The 18,024-nt window shown below is 43.6% G+C and overlaps 1 protein-coding gene across 1 annotated transcript; it reads left to right on the forward strand.

The window, feature by feature from the left end:
* The first annotated feature begins 1,881 nt into the window (after positions 1 to 1,881).
* On the forward strand, positions 1,882 to 15,020 carry LOC142894280 (B-cell scaffold protein with ankyrin repeats-like). The gene is made up of 15 exons (XM_076035544.1): positions 1,882 to 1,928; positions 2,192 to 2,616; positions 4,364 to 4,455; positions 4,544 to 4,682; positions 4,772 to 4,914; positions 5,131 to 5,245; positions 5,940 to 6,136; positions 10,510 to 10,555; positions 10,767 to 10,994; positions 13,200 to 13,256; positions 13,570 to 13,706; positions 14,187 to 14,226; positions 14,326 to 14,355; positions 14,469 to 14,533; positions 14,636 to 15,020. The coding sequence occupies exons 1-15, from the start codon at positions 1,882 to 1,884 to the stop codon at positions 14,666 to 14,668; spliced, it is 1,794 nt and encodes a 597-aa protein (XP_075891659.1). The 3' UTR covers positions 14,669 to 15,020.
* Positions 15,021 to 18,024: the final 3,004 nt, after the last annotated feature.

Here is an 18,024-nt window from a genome sequence, read left to right on the forward strand (position 1 = left end):
CATCGAGATTTGGTGAAAAATGTGGATGTGTAAATGTGTATGTTTATTATATCTTTATAATATATATATAAATATAGATACAGTGCTACATATTGTAAAAATAGTACAATTACATGCCTATTACGTGTCTCCAAAATGAAAAATATACACAGCACACATACCAAAACGCATATAAGTAAGTATGCCTCTATAAGATAAAATGAAATGCTAAAATCATAGTCATTATATAAATATTGTTTATATAATACATTTGAAAATAAACAAAAATGAAGTTGAAATATCAGTGATTTAGTTTCTATTACAGTGTTATTCTTTCAGGTTTAATGAATATTTATACTTGCAAAAATCTATTCCAACCATGCGTTCTCTAACGTGAAACCTGTTCTCTTCTGTTTACCTGAAAATATCAGTGACTCAAAGAAGTGCTGACGCCTCCTTCAAATTCTTGTTTTGAGGTTTTTGTAAATCCCCAGCGTCATGAATTTGACACCTGACTGACAAGGATAGCATCCCTAAACTGACCTCACCGCATGTGTACTAGACATTAATCCCTCTCTCCTGCAGATAAACTGCCAGCGATTTTTCTCTGTTTTTCCCATCTGTCTGCGTAGAGACTCTCTGTGCTTTCAGACGAGAGAGAACGGGGGCTCATGGTGTGCTAAGCACCTCTGCATGGGAACACAACGATCTGTCGCCGATGAGTCACATGACCTCAGCACTCACCTGTCGTTTTTCTCACCGGTGAGCCAACCGCTGCTGCTGGAGAGTAAACTGCAGCTAATGAGGCCCTCGTATGACCCTGGTCAGCTGGTCGTTTGCTGGAGGCATTTAATGAAGCAGGGAGTTTTGGCATGTATTTGAATGGGGGGCAGAGCGTGTGTGTCTGTGTGTGTGTGTGTGTGTGTGTGTGTGTGTGTGTGTGTGTGTGTGTGTGTGTGTGTGTGTGTGTGTGTGTGTGTGTGTGCCTGCAGCCCTTTATCGCCTCCTTTGGTAGAGATTGTTAGTTCCAGACAGCGACACGAGGTCCAGTCTTACACGATGTGGTCTCCTCTTGTCATTTCTCACATGTAATTTAGGACAGGTTCAAATTAGTTCACGTTCCAACTCGAGTTTGTCTGAATACCCAACAACGGGACGGCCTCAAAGAAAGAATCAGAGCTCTGTGTGATGTGTGAATCAGGAGGTTCATGCCAGATTTCAGAGGCTCAGGCCACATCTGAGTGCAGCTGCAACTCTGCTGTGTCAGAAGTGAGTTAGAATAAAAAGCGCCAACGGCCAAAGATTTGTGCTTCTGTTGTCAAACATATGATGATTTGTTTAATCTTCCTAAGTGAACGTTCAAACTGTGTTTCTACAGGAGTTTGTTTCAAATTAAAGAGGACAACAAACTAAAATAGTTAAAATGTTTCTCAGAATCCAGAATCCAGATTTTTGTTTAGTTTTCTTTTTGAAGTGCTTCCTAATACGACATTTCAAAATAACACGATTCAGTGTCAAGGTTGAACCTTTTCCATTTCGAAAATATCATTTTTTAAAATGTTGATTTCAGATTTTTGCCATGTGACTTTAACCTTTACCTTTATCTCCTGATTATCACCATGGCAACCTTGTTTAATCCACTGTTCAGTTCCTGTTTGTGTGAACATGCTGTCTTTAATGACTTGCTGTCATCTCATTCTGCTTCATGTCAGGTTTTTACCATCCAAGACATTCAAACTGAGAAACACACTGCAGATTGGACCTCCTAATATTTATGACCGAGGGTTAAATCCATTTTTTCTGCCAAGACTTCCAGCATGTGTGAGGACAGAATTCTTTTGTCCCGCAGGAGGAAGTGGCCTGTTATCTGATGAGTGCGCCGCTGCAGCTCACGGCGCTGCGATGTGGGAACCTGCAGACAGAGCTAAGCCGAGCCATGAGCCACACAGGTACGATATTGTTATGCATTATTTATTCACTCGCTCAATATTACGCGCTCGCTTTCTTTACATTTACAGGTTTAATTAACATGATTCATGACTTTGATATTGGAGTGTCGCTGCTTTGTGATTGCTAGTGATGCTGAGAGCGAGACCTATGTAAATGTTGGCATTATTGGCTGCGCGTATTTCTGCGTGTGTCACTGTTGAAGCAGCAACGTGTTTAAAACAGTTGGTTCGTCTGAACTTTTTTTCCTGTGTATAAAATGGAGATTTCCCTCAAAAAATCTTTGTCCTGAAGCCAAAGAGCTGCTCATCGTCTATGAAAGTGAGGCGGAGCAATGGGCCACCTACCTGCACTCAGTCTTCGCCAGCCTTCTCTCGGAGGGCGGGATCCACCGCTATGACATCAGCGCCGTGTCCCGCCACCAGGACCACTTCCTGCAGATGTCCTGCTACTCCTGCAAGCTCCTCATCCTATCCAGAGGCCTGCTGGAGGGCCTCTGCCCTTTGCGGCGCTTCTTCTTGGGCCGCGTCCTGACCCCTGCTGACCATGTGGTGGTGCTGCTGTGCGGCGTGGACAGCCTGACCCCCTTGCTGGAGCTGGTGCCGCTGGACAGCGACGAGTGCCTTCAAATTTCCAGCGAGCAGGACGTCGAGGAGTACCTGTCCACGGTGATGGACATCGTGGGGAGAGGTGAGGCTTCATTCAAAGACATGTTGTTACCTCTGAAGTGAGAATCATCCCCTGGAACCCACCCCCTCACAAAGCCCTCTGTGGTCCATGAACCTCCACCTAGTGGAAGTCCAACATGGTTGGAAGGAGGACTGATCACCAGCAGGCCAGGTCAGCCTGGCCGCTGAGAATAGTTACTGCTTTTAGCTGGGCCAACCAAACTCATGAGAATTTTCCTGGGGAACTGTGGAATGTTCAACAGGTTGAGTCCATCGCAGTAGGGAAACATTCCCGGTATGCAATTCTCAGGTCACACTGGTCTGAGGTGGTCACAAGAACTTTTTTTTTTTTAGATGTTCTGAGCTCAGCATTCAGGCAGAGCAGACCAAAGATAAATACATACATGAATATGTATGTATGTATGTATGTATACATAAAGATTTCCAATTATTTATTTTCCCCTCCTTCAGTCAATAAAGGTGTTTTAATGGCTTTGGACCAGTGACATCTTGCCAGAGTTTATTTCCTCTCTTTGCATTGCATTAATGTCAATAGCAGATTTTTGTCATTTTAGCTTCAGTTCGTCAGTGTTTAAAACCTCCTCTTTAAATTACCGAACTAGCACAGAGCACAGCCTAAACTTCAAACTCATTTTTAATAAACGAATAATGATAAGAATAATTGAATTTGTAATGGGTGAAAAAAAAGGTTTCATTTCATGGCGCAAGTGCGCAATTTTTTTTTAATCAAAAGTCAGCATCATCAGTCTCAGATTATTTAACTCCATTAACAAAAGTGAACATTTCTCAGAAAATACAATCACGCTCCGAAGTGTCTCCCACAGGAAAGATCGGTCACAGCTGCCAAGTTAGAGGAAAGAGGAGCTCATTATTTATGATAATGCCTGAGTAGCGCCACCTGTTTACTGACTTTTTTTTTCCTTTCCTCAGAGCAAAAAAAAAAAGAGAGAAGGAAAAAAAAATTGGGTGCACTGAGCGGTGACATTCAATCCTTTTTCAGCAGCAGCTGCAGAGAAATCTTTGGTGAAAGTGAAGCTGGTTCTTGTCCTCGGCTGCCCTGCAGACTCTCCCCTCCTGCATGCCTCCCTTGTTTTTGTCCCTCACCACTCACTGTGTGTGTATGTGTGTGTCCAGAGCTGTAAAGTGTGTGGAAGGGGCTGCTGTTTGAACAGGCGTGCAAGAGGAACATCCCATGCAAATGTGCAGCCTTTCCGCTCGTCACGAGCCGCGCAGACTGGCGTTGCACACCTCGCCGCGCTGCAGCAAAGTGGCTCACCACACGGAATCCCACACATACCTGCCAGAGTTTTTCAGGGTGGCATTGTTTGTTCTGACACGAGGAGGTCTGGTGTTGACTTTTTCTCCCTCAAACATCATGTGCAGTGCGATAAAATCTGCTACTGCTGGTTCAGGACAGTGAGTGAAACCAGTCTCCACCTCAGCGGCTGGGCTCGAGACTCAAGATTGAAGAATGACACCAGATCAGATCTGTCTTGTTTGTCTTTCCTTTTCAATCCAACCAGTCGCAGCAGATGCTGGCCCTCCAGAGTCGGGGTCTGCTCGAGGTTTCTTTTCACTGGGGAGTTTTTCCAGCCCACTGTTGCTCCATGCTTGCTCTGGAGGGATCAGTTAGCTTCTCTTTTTTATTGTACACAGCACTCTGAGATGCAAAGATGAAAAGTCGATTGATTGATTGATTGATTGATTGATTGATTGATTGAGTGGTATCAACCCACTTCCATCACTAGGATCAGAGCAAAGTGTGGAACTGCCACAACCATCTGAGGATCTGCGCTCCAGTTGCAGTGTTGTGGTGGTTCCTTCCAGGGTTCCCTGCAGGGTGAGGCTCCAGCATCTCTTCCTTTTCCACCGGGCGGCACCGCTAACATTGATGAAACTGTGTTTTCCTTTTGCTGTGGGCTTGGCAGACCTCCTCGGAGTTGTTTGTTCTTCTGAGAGACGTAAAGGCTGGCAGTGACACCGAGGTTGAGTTCAGCAATGGCGAGGAGACACTGAGACTGAAGCCTGTTCCATTGAATGAGCGCGTCCTGTGTGTAAACACGCCAGGTACACGGAGTAGCAACGCAATAAGTGGGCGACAGTGCGAGAAAGGCATTTGATTTAGATCTATTTTGTGTTTGTGTGTTGCCTTGCAGATTTTCCAGCAGGGAGGGTGACAGTGACAGTCTATATCAATGGAGGGCCGCTGAGCAAAGCACACTTGGAATACTACAGCATCACAGAGGAAGTGGCCTCTCTGCTGGAGAGGATGATGGACCCGGTGGATTTCATGTGTCAGGTCCCCTTGCAGTTAATTTAACTATTCTTGCGGTTGTTCCAACAGCGTGACATGCTAGCTAGCTAGCTAGCTTGCTAATGAAACCAAATAATGTTGATTGAACTCAACAGCAGATTTGAGCATGTATCGTTTGAAGCTAAGGTAACAACCAAGCACTTGTGTCTGCATGGCACCACCACAGAGCGTATTCTGATTCATCTCTATGTGGGTTTTTAGGCTCTTCAGCAGTCGTCCTTGGAGAAGCTGGATCAACAGTTGTCCTCCATGATCTTAAAGAGAATCCCCTATGGAGGCTTCCAGGATCTGCAGTGTGCAAACACACCCGAGGGAGGTACAGGCAAACAACCAAAGACAACAAATGTTTAATTTTTTTTTACAAATCTTGTTTTTTATTTATCCATCAATTTATTCATGTATCATTTTTAGAGGTCTTGTACAATCATTTAAATTCTTGTTGGGAAAATGTGACACCCCAGCTAGACATTCCAAAATGGCACTTTACCATTTACAGTAGCTCAACAGCATCTTCGTCATAACAGGTGCTGGTTAATTAAAACAGCACTGTGCGTTATACACAACCCATTAGCAGCACTTATGCAAATGCCTCAAGAGAATGCCCATTTGGTTCACTCCTGCCTCGCTCTGTTTGTGCAGCAGCAGCAGTAGCAGCAGCAGCAGCAGCAGCAGAACGTGCGTCCCTACAGTTGGAAAACGTTCCTGTTGCATGATGCACGGAAAGACACAGCCCTTCATTATTCCTTGGCTCATTAAATGGCAGAGTGATGACTTCATCAGCCACCAAGATTGATCCTCAACTCTAGTAGAAAAAGGGCGCGGGGAAATGTTTCCATGACAAACTAGTCAATAGGAGCCTGCAAGCTGTCTTTTCTCCCGTCTGCAAATTACACCCGCATCTAAGCCTCCAGTTAGCTGTCAAAGGGAAACAAATACGCTGGAGAATCGCGTCTGTTGGTTTTTCGATTTTAACAGTTTTTCCCGTTTTGCCTGATGTTTGTCGGAACTAGGGCCGCATCGTTCAGAGGTCCCATCCCTTCTCCACTTTGCTGCCCGTCATGGATTTAGGAGTGTTTCCGGCCTTCTGCTGCAGTGCCCCGGAGCCCAGCAATCCCTGATGACAGCTGACTGTCGTGGACGGACACCGGCTGACATCGCCAGGAGTCACGGCCACAGCCAGCTTCACGTCCTGTTGAAGGAGACACTGGTAAACATTCTCAGGCCGGTGTCACTGTAGGATAGGTGACAAGATCCTTCTAAGTTCAATACATGCAAGCGATGGGTTTGACACCCGGGCCTGGGAACCATCAGTGTGGGGTTTGTGTTTTCTGGGTATTCCAGCTTCCCCCGACAGTCCAAAGACATGCACACAAGGCAAATTGGAAACTCTACATCGTTTGTCTTTCTATGTGGCCTTGAGAAGAAACGGCAACACCAGGCTGTAACCCTGCCTTAACCCAATGATGGCTGGGATTGGCTCCAGCAACACCTGCGGCGGTGAGTGCAGGAGAAGCTGTAATAGGAAATTATGGCTTTTCAATTTCACTTCTGGTGCTTTGGCAACACAATAACACTTCTTTATACCCAGAAAAACAGATCATTTGCACCTTGGACGTTACGAACAACCTTGCGTCAGCCACCCTGAGTATGCCATTGTTTGCTATTTAAAGGCTTCCGAACTGGTCAAAGTGGCTACTCTCGTCGCCATGTGTTGTTTTGGTATGCTGTTGATGGCCCTTGACCAGATTCTTTCCTCTTTCATGTCCCCTGATATTTTTATCAGGAATGTAAAAAAAACAAGACACCCACTATGTTGACCCAAACAAGGCATCCGTATCGTCTCTGGTGCAGTTATTGGAAGGACTTTCCTTTTTAAATTGATTTCACCTCACTTCCAGGTGGAATTCATTCTCTCCGAGCCAATGGTGTTTTATCGACTCTGAGGACTATGCAGATATCTCTCAAAATGTCGATATCTGATGACAATTGATGAGTGATTAGTAAAACAAGTTGTGCCATTGAATGACATTATTTCTCCAACTGGAGGTGGCGGGAAATTAAATCACCTCAAACTGAAAACAAAGACATTGTTTGCAGAATTCAGAGCGCAACAAGGAAAAATAAAGAGAACAGGGAGCTCTGTCACAGTGCATCAATGAACCCTCCCCCTCATTATCCTGAATGTGTTTCAACACCCCCATAGCTAGCCAGGAGGTCGTGTTTGTTCATGCATATACAACAGCTCGTTGTCCGCACACGTTCAGAGAATCAATACGGCCGCTAATGTGGAGGTTGCCTCATATAATGGCCGGCATTCTGTCTGCGGTTAGCGTGAAGAGCCTCTTCCTCCTCCACCTCTCTTCTCTCCGTGTAGCTCTACGGGCACAGGAGCCTCGTTGTGATCCAGTGCTAATAGATCTCTTTGCATGCACAAGCGTCCCTCCACCTGATCAGCCTGAAGGACACTTTGCATTATTGTGTTCCACATCCTGATGCTAATTTCATTGGGCTATTAGGACAATATCCTTCAAATGAGGTACAGCCAAAATGGCATAGAAAAGCAGATATTCATATATACATATATAAGGTCTGTAGAAACTTGATCCAAATTCAGTGGGAATTAAAGAACAGCTGGATCACTAAAAGCCGAGAAAGTGAACACGAGATGCTGCAATTTGTGGTTTTGCGCTGCTCTGAGAGCTAACTGCCTACTCCAGCAGAGAGCTATCAAACGCTTTTCATCGAATTCGGCCAAAATAAGCAGGAGCTTTTAGCACAAAGCAAAACCAAGAACATTTATTTTTTTGTATGTTTAACTGACTTTTCAGATTTTCAATAGTCTCATCGGGGGCAGGCCACTGGGAGTTTAGCATTCTCACTTCCTGCTTATTAAACTAAAACGGGCCAATGCTACAGATCCCACAGTTCATGATGTGGAATGAACTCCATTCTTTGCCTTCATGCTCCTGTTATATAAGTCATGAAACCTCTAAAGGTTGTGGCAGCTGCTGAATTTGCTCCCATTTTGTGGTCGACATTTTTAACGCTTGGGTCTTCTCATAGACACTGACAGCTTTCGACGTCCTGCAGTGGCTGGGCCTCCGTAAAGTTCTCCCCCTGGAGAAGTCTGGACCCTCTGTTGTTGCACAAGTATTTATCCACCACCGTGTTGCCGCTTGATTGAGAGCGGCTGCAGGTGAGAGTGAGGTTCGCCTCAGAGGGGTCAAACTGAGTCAGTCGAACTCACTGGGGGGCTGGGGGAATGGGGGAGGGGCCTAACAGGGATGTCCCAGGGGGCTGGGAAACCTCAAAGATTCCATGCGGATGTTGCCGTGCCACTTTCCCCCCCGTAGCCTAAGTGAAATGCATCCGGAAGGCCAAACCCAAATTGCATTAGAGGAAGTCCAAGAGTCAGCATTGTGGGCGCGTCACTTTCATTAACTCATCCACAGCACCGCCCCAGCGTCTCCAATTAATCAAGCAATGATGCATCAGTGATCTGGGCGTCAGGGTAGCAGCACTCTGTCAATAAATCCAAGACGGATCGGTCCCCCGCCTCATTGTGAGGCTGAATCACTCTGCGGCCCTGCGTCACATCCACCAGTCCTCACTGGCACAGCACTTCTTTGTTAATTAGCTGCAAAGGGCTCCGGAGGGGGGAACGCTGAATTATTCGGGGAGAGCATAACGAGAATACAAATATAGAAAAGCGCTCGGCGGCTATCAACGATGTTTACGTCCTCGGTCTGCAATATTGTGCCCGCTCGTGGCTATTAGTAACACAAACACACATTGTTCTTATTTAATATTTAAACAGTCTCTCGCCGATTCAGCTGTGCGTCACCTTTGATGGACTCGGCACCTCGTTTGGCTCTCAGAAACCTCCAGAAGATGTACTGCCCCGTCGTACGCTCACACACACGCCACAGAACAAAATTAGGTGAAACTCCCATTTGTTTTAGCGCTGACCTTATTTTGCAAACATGGAAAATAAGGTCATGATCATTTTCAGCCAACTGCGCTGATTTGTTTACCATTTGAATGACGCGTGTCAAAACGGTTTTCATCCCCTGGGCTTTTTTGTTGGATGAGAGCAGGGTGCAAACAGCCAAGCTGATGATCAGTACAAAAGATCCGTGTGTTGTGTTGCAGCGTAATCTCCCGAAGTTTGCATTCAAACCAAATAATCCCCGGTTTTGTCTTGTCTTTGTCATTGCGACGTGGCAGTCTGATATCCGTTGATGTCATTTGCAGCCAGATTCTGAGAGAGTCACAGCGTTGTATTCACCCAAACAATCACCATTCTTGCCAATCAAAAGCAAGGCCCAGCTGTCAGTGGTGAGTGCTGAGGCTTACACGAGGATTTACATGTTTTAGAATGAACGTCTCCGAAGGATCGATGAGATATTTTACTATTCTATTTGAAACAAGCCCCTGGAGATTCAGACATCTGCAAAGCAATTTGGCTTCAGCAGGAAGTAAATACATAGCCCCCCTTCATGCGCAGGAGTCGTCTCGCAGTGAGCAGTCTGGTGATATTCAACATTCAAGCTGTGGCGGTGATTAACTTGTCCATCTACCTGTTGGCAATGCTGTTGCACCTCCACCGTGAGAGTGACGTGTTCACTGCAGCCTATCAGTGGAGCGCAGTGCGTGGTGCAGGGTAATACTGTAATTGAGTCATGAGTGGCTGTGTTGCTTGGAAACTGCACACGGAGCGTGGCTGCTTGTGTGTTGATCAAAGTGAGCTGCCCATATTCCGTTGACTGGGATCTTTTTAAAATTGGATTCGGAAGGGAAGAATCACTCAAAGATCATCAGCCTCAATCATATGTTATTTCTTCTTCACAGCCGCCATCCAGTCTGTTTGCGTTGAGCGATTCACCGCAAGGAGCTTCTGAATTAACGAGGCATCTCTCCTCCAGTCACATGTTGACATGCGGGGCAATGACTCGCTCGCTAAATTATACGTTTGGACTGAAAGGGGACGGTCGTCTGATTCCGTAATTACCCTGATCAGAACGCCATCAGTCCCTCAACACGCTATTAGAGCATGCAGTCACAGCGGATGAGGGAGGGATCGATTATTCTCTGTAACAGAAAAACCGTCATGCTAATGAATATAATAAGGATGACTTCTTGAAGGTACATTTTTGATATAAGCACCTTTATGTTTTGAATCCATCTGGAGGGATGTTTGACGCAGACGTGCTGTATCTGACTAGGTGGGAGCTGTCCTACAGTCCGAGGGACGTTGGCATGGCAGCAGAAACTAAAAGCTGTTGCCATCCAGTGTTATACTCATATAAAAAAAAAACAACCAAAAATGGCTAACGGTTCACTGGTGTCTTTGTGGAACCAAACAGCGTTTAACTCCCCCTGGTGGCTTAGTAGAGCGAATATGCTGCTCCCCCTCCGTGTTCTCACACAGCAAGGATAGCAAGTGTGGCACTATTCACAAATGGATGGGTAGGAAGAAATCGGGAATGAAAGAGTGGATGAACTGACGGTTGCTGAAGGAATGGAGGTGCAGATTCATTCATTCATTCCCACAGCCTTTTCCTGCTGCTTCCATTTCAGACCGTGTTGAACGATGGCAGCGTCTACGAAACCATGTGTGCAGCAGGTAGGCAACAGGAAATCAGATGCACCAGCAGGCCAGTAATCAATTCCCATGTCCAATTTTCACGTTTTGTTGCTGTTTTGCTCACATCCCACCAACAACTGACCCGTTCTCCATTGGCACCACGTCGCCAATTACGTTGTCGCTAATTCACTGCTAATGGTCGATTAGCAGTGAAACAACTGTAGCCTGTTCCACTGTGACTGTCTTGCAGCAGGAACTCCAGCCACCGGGGCCCAGCAGCAGCAGGAGGAAGGGGAGGAAGAGAAGAAAGAGGAGGAGGAGGAGGAGGAGGAGATCTATGCACCACTGGGGGAGAATGATGAATATGACACCATCTTGAACTCATCTAAAGCTCCAGCTATTGCCAGCCGCCCACCAGTGCCCACTCCCCGGCCCCAGAGCTCTGCAGAAGTAGACAGAACCCCTTACATCGCCAAAGGTACTGTGATTTGTTCCTCCATCTCCCGCCATTTATCTTCCAGAGAATTCCAATCGGATGGAGCCGATCCCGCAGTCATAAAGCACAGCGCTAGGATGAGGAGGACGAGACGGCGGATGCTAGTTTGTTTCTCATCGCCGTAACATAACGAGAAATGCTGCGGCTACCTTGCCGCAAATCAAACAAAGCAGGGCAGGAGAGGGACGCTGATGTGCGTCGATGGAACCGTTTTGACTTGAGCAGTGTGAATATTTCATGAGGATGAAACAGCCAAAAGTGACTGGTGTTATTACGGCTCATAAATCATTGAAACGGCTGCGACTTCTCGGTTCCATCTCAGGCAAACATCCAAGATTAATTGTCACTCCCACAGGTAAATAATACTTGGCCCCATAGCAGGAGGCTTTTCATCACCAAGCTTTTTCACCATGCAGAACAGGAAGTTCTCAACAGGTTGTAGCAAAACTAAAAGCTAGGGGTGAATTTAGACAAATTTTTAACGCCGTCACAGTGGAAACTTCCTGTTGCAATCATGAAACTTGTACTCGTCATTTCAGAGAGACATCAAGACATGAATGCTGACCTTCAGAGGGCCAACTGCAACTTGTTTCAAAAATGTTCGGGAAATAAATCCAAAAGCATCTAATTAATCAACTAAACAAACTATTTGTATGATAGCAGCTTCAAAAGACAATGTTTGACAATAATTTGCATCTTATTCATGATGAGGTCATGACATGAGGTTTACACAATCTTCATAACTCACAACACTTCAAACTCTACAAAACAATTGAAATCATCATTTTATTGGATGTGCACTAAAATAATTCAGTTTGACCCACGTTTTCTTTGCAAATATGCAAAATTAAACAAACAGTACTGTGGCCATTCACCAGAGTGTGATGAAAAGGATTTGGCTGCACTTAATAGTGCTCCCATTTGGTCCAGATTATAGACTGTATATGAAGATGGAAGGAACTTCTGGTTTAGAAAAGGAGGCAAAACAAAACAACAACAGCTGCATTCTATTGTTTGGCCAGCAGGGACCGCCAAAAATGGTTGCAATAATACTAAAAAATAACTGGCCGTCAATATGGAAAGGAGCCCTAAATGTATACCTTCACAAACAGGTTGATCTAAATCACTATCAAAAATAAATCATTAAATAGACCCCAAATTAAATTTTGTATGATTTGGTGTAATTTTGAGTAAAAATGGCCACAAAGTTGTCGTTACGAGCCCATGGGCTGGTGGCACACGTTTCCGAATGGGTATTTGCAAATTAACGACTGACGTCACAATGCTTCCAGCCATCTTTATATACAGTCAAAGGTTCACATACGGCTTGATAAATAAAAATGACAACACATTTGAGTGAAGTACCTTTAGGCTAGCTTCTCCACTTTACCCGCTGTAAAAGATGCACCCCTTCCTCCCAATTAGCTGCACAAACTGAAAACAAAAACAAGCGCTCCTCTTTACGCCTTGCATTATAGGCTCACCATCAGGTCGCCATCTGCAACCAATCAACTCCTTGTCAAGGGCGAGTCAGCCAGACGGTACATATGTTCTCCTTCACTCCAAAGCAAACTGCAGAGGAAGAAGAAGAAGAAGAAGAAGAAGAAGAAGAAGAAAATACAATGGGTTCCGAGGTTCAGACTGTTGAGCCTTAAAACCAGAGAGGAGTCTCACATCCTGCTGCTCAGAGCACAGGAGGAATTTGTCTCTTTACGACAACAAACTGATTCTAACAGAAACCACAAAGTGTGTCTTAAAAGGAGAGAATAGTAGATAATGAAGAAAGTAGGATTTAATCCAGTTTCAAGGTGAAAGGCTGTCAGTTTGGTAAAAAGTGAGAAATTAAATGGAAAGAATGAAAAAAAAAAAAGTGCCTTTAACAATATGTACCTAATACCACCGGATTCGAATGTAGAATTGAAAACAGGTGCGAGGTTCGTTCAGATATAATGCTGATGTTTGACTTTGGCCCCATCTTGTGGACAAAATCTGAAAATACAGGCACGGACAATGTTGGCGGGGATTTCATTAAGTCAACATCAGTGGGCGGTACAAAATAAAAAAATAAATAAAATAGAGTCGTGGTGTGAAAAAGACAGAAGAAAATGTGTCTAATGTATTTTTGTCAAAATTGGTGTTGTGATTTTTTTTTTCTAATGTACACTTTTTGGTGATGTGTGTTGACAGTGTTTCAGAAGAAGACAAAGGCACAGCTGGATCTCTACTCACTTCCAACTAAGCAAGGTGGCTCAGTCAAGCTCCTAAAACCAGACTTTAATGCCTGAAACATCCCTAAACTGGAAGATCTGGGTTTGGCTCGACATGTTACCGCCAGTATCACAGCAAGAGACAGAAATAATTTAATTATATATATGTATATATATATATATATATATATATATATATATATATATATATATATATATATATGTATATATATATATATATATACATATATATATATATATATATATATATATATATATATATATATATATATAAACGTTTACTGACACTACCTGGTACCGCTACCCTCTTCCTCCTCCTCTCTCGACAGACAAACCATCACATTTTGAACGATCTGGACTGAACCCGAGCCTCGGACCCAAGCAGTACCTGGAGCTCCAGCAGAGGCTGAGGATGATCGCCAACCCAACTGAGGGGGCACAGAGGGGCCCTTACAAAGTCCCATTGGTGACCACACACGCACTCACTGCCGGGACACAAACACCCCTGTTCTCCACTCCCAACACACCTAGAAGAAAAATTCAAATTTCATTCAAAGGAATTCTACGTTTTCATTCTAATTTCGACCTAATAGTGGGAAAACCCAATACTCACAGTCTTTGGTAATTACCCTCAGCATATGTTACTCTGTAACTAAGCATATGACATTTCTTAAGTCATTACGCATCACTAGGTTCAAATAAATGTTTATGTCATACTTCTGGCATTTTTTTTTTTTGAGATTTCATATGAGCTTAACAGACAATATAATGTAAAAGACCTCATTTATCCGGCATGATTTGTAAATGTAACTCATTTCATCAACATTTCATCATGACTCTGAATTTGTTGCAGACCTACACCCTACCTTATACTTTTAGTCTTGTGGACATTGATTGACCCAGGGATGTTGTCTCCGTGTGACGTCACTGCCGTCTGCCTGTACAGGAGCGGCTGGGAGGAGTTGCTGATGAAGACTGCGTCTACGGTAAATTTAGATGAGAGTTGCAGGAAGTCGCCAGATTAACTCATGGAAAACATCCAAACAGCCAAAACCAAAATTCTCACTCTCATTCTCTGTCTGAAGATAAAATCAGCATCCTTCAGAAGACAACAGGTGTGTGCTCCCACATCTGCGGCGTCTTCAGAATTTGATGTCCACTTACCGACGGATAAATGTTGCCTCGCCTACACTCTGTGAGGCTGTTCTGATTGGCTGATTTCCTGCAGGTGTGATAGTGAAGGACAGCCAGAGAGGACGCCGTCGAGGAGAATCTGACGTCTATACCAAACCGGTGAGGACGCGGCATTAGTTACCCTGCGCTACCAACTACTGCCACACTGGGTCACTGTAAACACTGATCACTCAATCTTCCAACGTTTCCAATGTTTTTCAGTCAAACTACTTCTTGAGAGCTGAAAAGCGCTGAAGACTGAACTGTGAATCATACAGGAAGCGACACCCTCATTGAGACATTTTAGAATTCACTTGAATGTTATTCGTTTGATCCAATTATACTTGTGATAATAGAGCCAGAAAGAAAATGTAATCATTGTCATTGTTTTGTTTTTTTCATTTCAATTCAAGTTATATATTTGAGTATTCATTTCGGAGGGATTCAGTTGAATGATGTTATCATATGAGCACCCATTAGTTGTATGTATGATTTACTGTCATATTTAATGCAATATTTTTAGGATATAGGAAGTGACATGTGAGCGCTTTATTCATTCCATCCTGCTTGTTGCAGTGCCAGGAATCATGTTCAACTGGTTTACTTTCTTTCCTCTGTCCCCTTTTTGGGAACAAAATATTCGCTTCATGACATTGATTCCATGTTTGTTTGTTTTTTTCAAGTTTCTTTTTTTTTTTAATACATAAATCGGTTTGATAAATTACAAAATAAAATTAGTCCATTGTTTCTGACGCTTATTCTCATTGGATAAAACGTTAATTAGTCTGCTCCTGTCATTCACATTTTTGTCCACTAGAGGGAGTTATTTCTCTTGAATTAGTAATTTACTCAACCTGCTGACCTCCTGGTTCACAAGACTGAGACAAGACTGCAGATGGTGATGATGGGGCTTTTTGCGAAAATGTAAAGCAAGCAAATTATTCGGGACTGAGCCTCAGCAAAGGCCTGCTCTCATCATTATTATTATTATCATCATTATCATTATTGTTATTATTATTATTATTATTATTATTATTATTATTATTATTACTATTATTATTATTATTTTATTATATTATTATTATTATTATTATTATTATTATTATTATTATTATTATTATTATTATTATTACCAGCAACAGCAGCAGGAGTAGTAGTAGTTGTAGTAGTAGCAGCAGCATTACAAATAAGAAGTAAGTAGCGTTTCTTCTCCAATAAAAATGTGATAACGACCCTAACCCAAACCCAAATACATATACAAATACAAATAATAGAATTGTTGTGTTCAATATAATAGGGCCAGTAATAATGTGTCAACTGAATTTACTTTGAACACAATATAACAAAATGACCCAAAATATCAATTAAAAAAATCATTCTTCATTTCTAAAATTATTATTTAATTATTATGAATTATTTTGATGATAAATAACAAATAATTATTTTTTTTAAATATTCTGTAATTAAAATTTAAATCCTACATATTAAAAAGTACATTATTATTGAAACCATAAGGTCAATGTATATCAAATTTATTTTACTACCATTTGCAGAGCTTCTCTAAGCAACCACCCAAACACATCCTGCATGTCAGTGAGTGTATGAGTGAATGAGGGCCGCGTGGGGAATTGAGTGAATCTCAGTCCGTCGTGGATGCCAACAACCAAACAGCAGCTGTGTTCACGTCGGGCACGTTTCTCCTGCTCAGCCATGCTCTTTGTGAATAATATGTGTTAGCACCAACCCTGTTCAGAGCTGCCAGTTAGCCTTTGGAGATGATCCGGCTTCAGGACCCCATGGCATTCAGAGGCATATGTTTGCCCATCACCTGCTGAGCGAGCTCCAGCGTCAGGCACGGCCATCGAGGTAGGCTCTGGTTCATCAGGGACACTCAAATCCCAAGGCCAACACCGGGAAACTGCTCCACAGCCACAGAGTTCAATGTGTTGCCTATTCTGAACATGTTTCTGTTGAACATCAAAAACACCTGATCAAACACGCAAACAGCGGCTTCAATCTCTGGTACTGTACCTCCAGATTTCTGAGGTGTAAATGAACTAACGACTACAACATGCTGACGAGTTGAAAAACTGTTTTATTATTAACAGTATATATTAAGGGCTAAATACAGTGATGTCATTTCAGTACATTTTAATAGAGGCCACTTTCATTATTTACAAAGGTGATCCACTAGACTTCCACCATGACTCTGAGCTTCAGGGGCGATGGTACAACATCCAAAAAGAGAAAAGGAAATGTTTTCTAGACTTTGGCTTGTGAACTGAGGATTTACTGGCACAAAACCAGAGGTGATGTGGTGCAGGGGTTGAAATTAGCTGGTTAGCATGTTAATGCTAGCACGGAAACATTACCACACAACATTAACATAGCACCCTATGACCCACCGCCGTCACTTTCTCCAACAGAAAAGCAAAAAATAATAACAATGAAAAACTTCAAATAAACTTTCCAAAAAAAAACTTTTTGGCTGTTTTACAATTGTTGCAAATCTGAGGCCATATAGCTGCATGGCTGGGTGATAAATGCAAAAAGCAGCTTTCATTTTCTCGCCAACAATACCGGGAAAACTTCTTTTTTAAACTTTATTTTTTTCTTTTCAATTTGTCAAATCCCGACAAACTTTTCCAGTTGGGGTTTTGTCTTCCTCTCTGCTTCCTTAAGCATCTTGCTTGGCCAGTCAGTGGAGAGTCCGGATTACACAGTGAACGCATCGACGACGTAGTCATGACACAGCTCTCGACTGGCCCTGACTGGCCCCAAACACACACAAAAAAAATCCAAATCCTGCATCCCCCCAAAACACCGGCGGTTCCACTCGGCTGCTAAAACACTCATGAGAGTACAAACACTGGGATAACATATCAGGGATGAGTAGCACACCATTCACAACTCCTTCATCATGCACCTAGGCATATATGCAACACACGCACACACTAAAACCACAAACACACACACACACACACACACACACACACACACACACACACACGCACACACACACGCACACACACACGCCTCCTCCCCTGGTTGCCTGGTCCTCTCTCCGGCCTCAGGATTAGGGATGAGGATTGTGCACAGCTGCTCCCCAACATCCCCGATAAAAATCAGGCAATTTCACAGTTAGTGGCATTCTTTCATCCCCTAATCCACAGCCCGCATACAGTACAGATGAACCTCGGCGTCATGAGAACAGGCTGTTCTGAGCTGACGCCCACCGCCCACTTTGCGGTCGCCACAGACACCTATGGTTGGTTGCAGAGACCGAAGAGTGTCGAAGAGTCCAGCCTGATGCTGCGCAGGGACACAACTTTCACCAGCAGCTGTGTTCCAATCGCATCCTTCTGGTGGTTATTGGACTTACACCTCTGCTTCATCACAAAGAGCCACGGTGACGTTTAATCACGCACAAAACGTTAAAGATAAGCTATGACTTTAATGCCCCATTGAAATGTGCTGTAACAAGAGTTTGTTATTTTAGCAAGCAGATATTTACACTCTGCCTGCCGGAAGGCCCGGACTCACAATGCTTGTTTAGTACAGCTGAATACATAAATCATGTGTAAGGCCAGCTCATAAGTCCTCCGCTCCCT

The sequence above is a fragment of the Nelusetta ayraudi genome, unplaced genomic scaffold (assembly GCF_046127955.1).
Source record: "Nelusetta ayraudi isolate G7.1 ecotype Tasmania unplaced genomic scaffold, CSIRO-AGI_Nayr_v1 ptg000042l, whole genome shotgun sequence".
NCBI classification, from domain to species: Eukaryota; Metazoa; Chordata; class Actinopteri; order Tetraodontiformes; family Monacanthidae; genus Nelusetta; species Nelusetta ayraudi.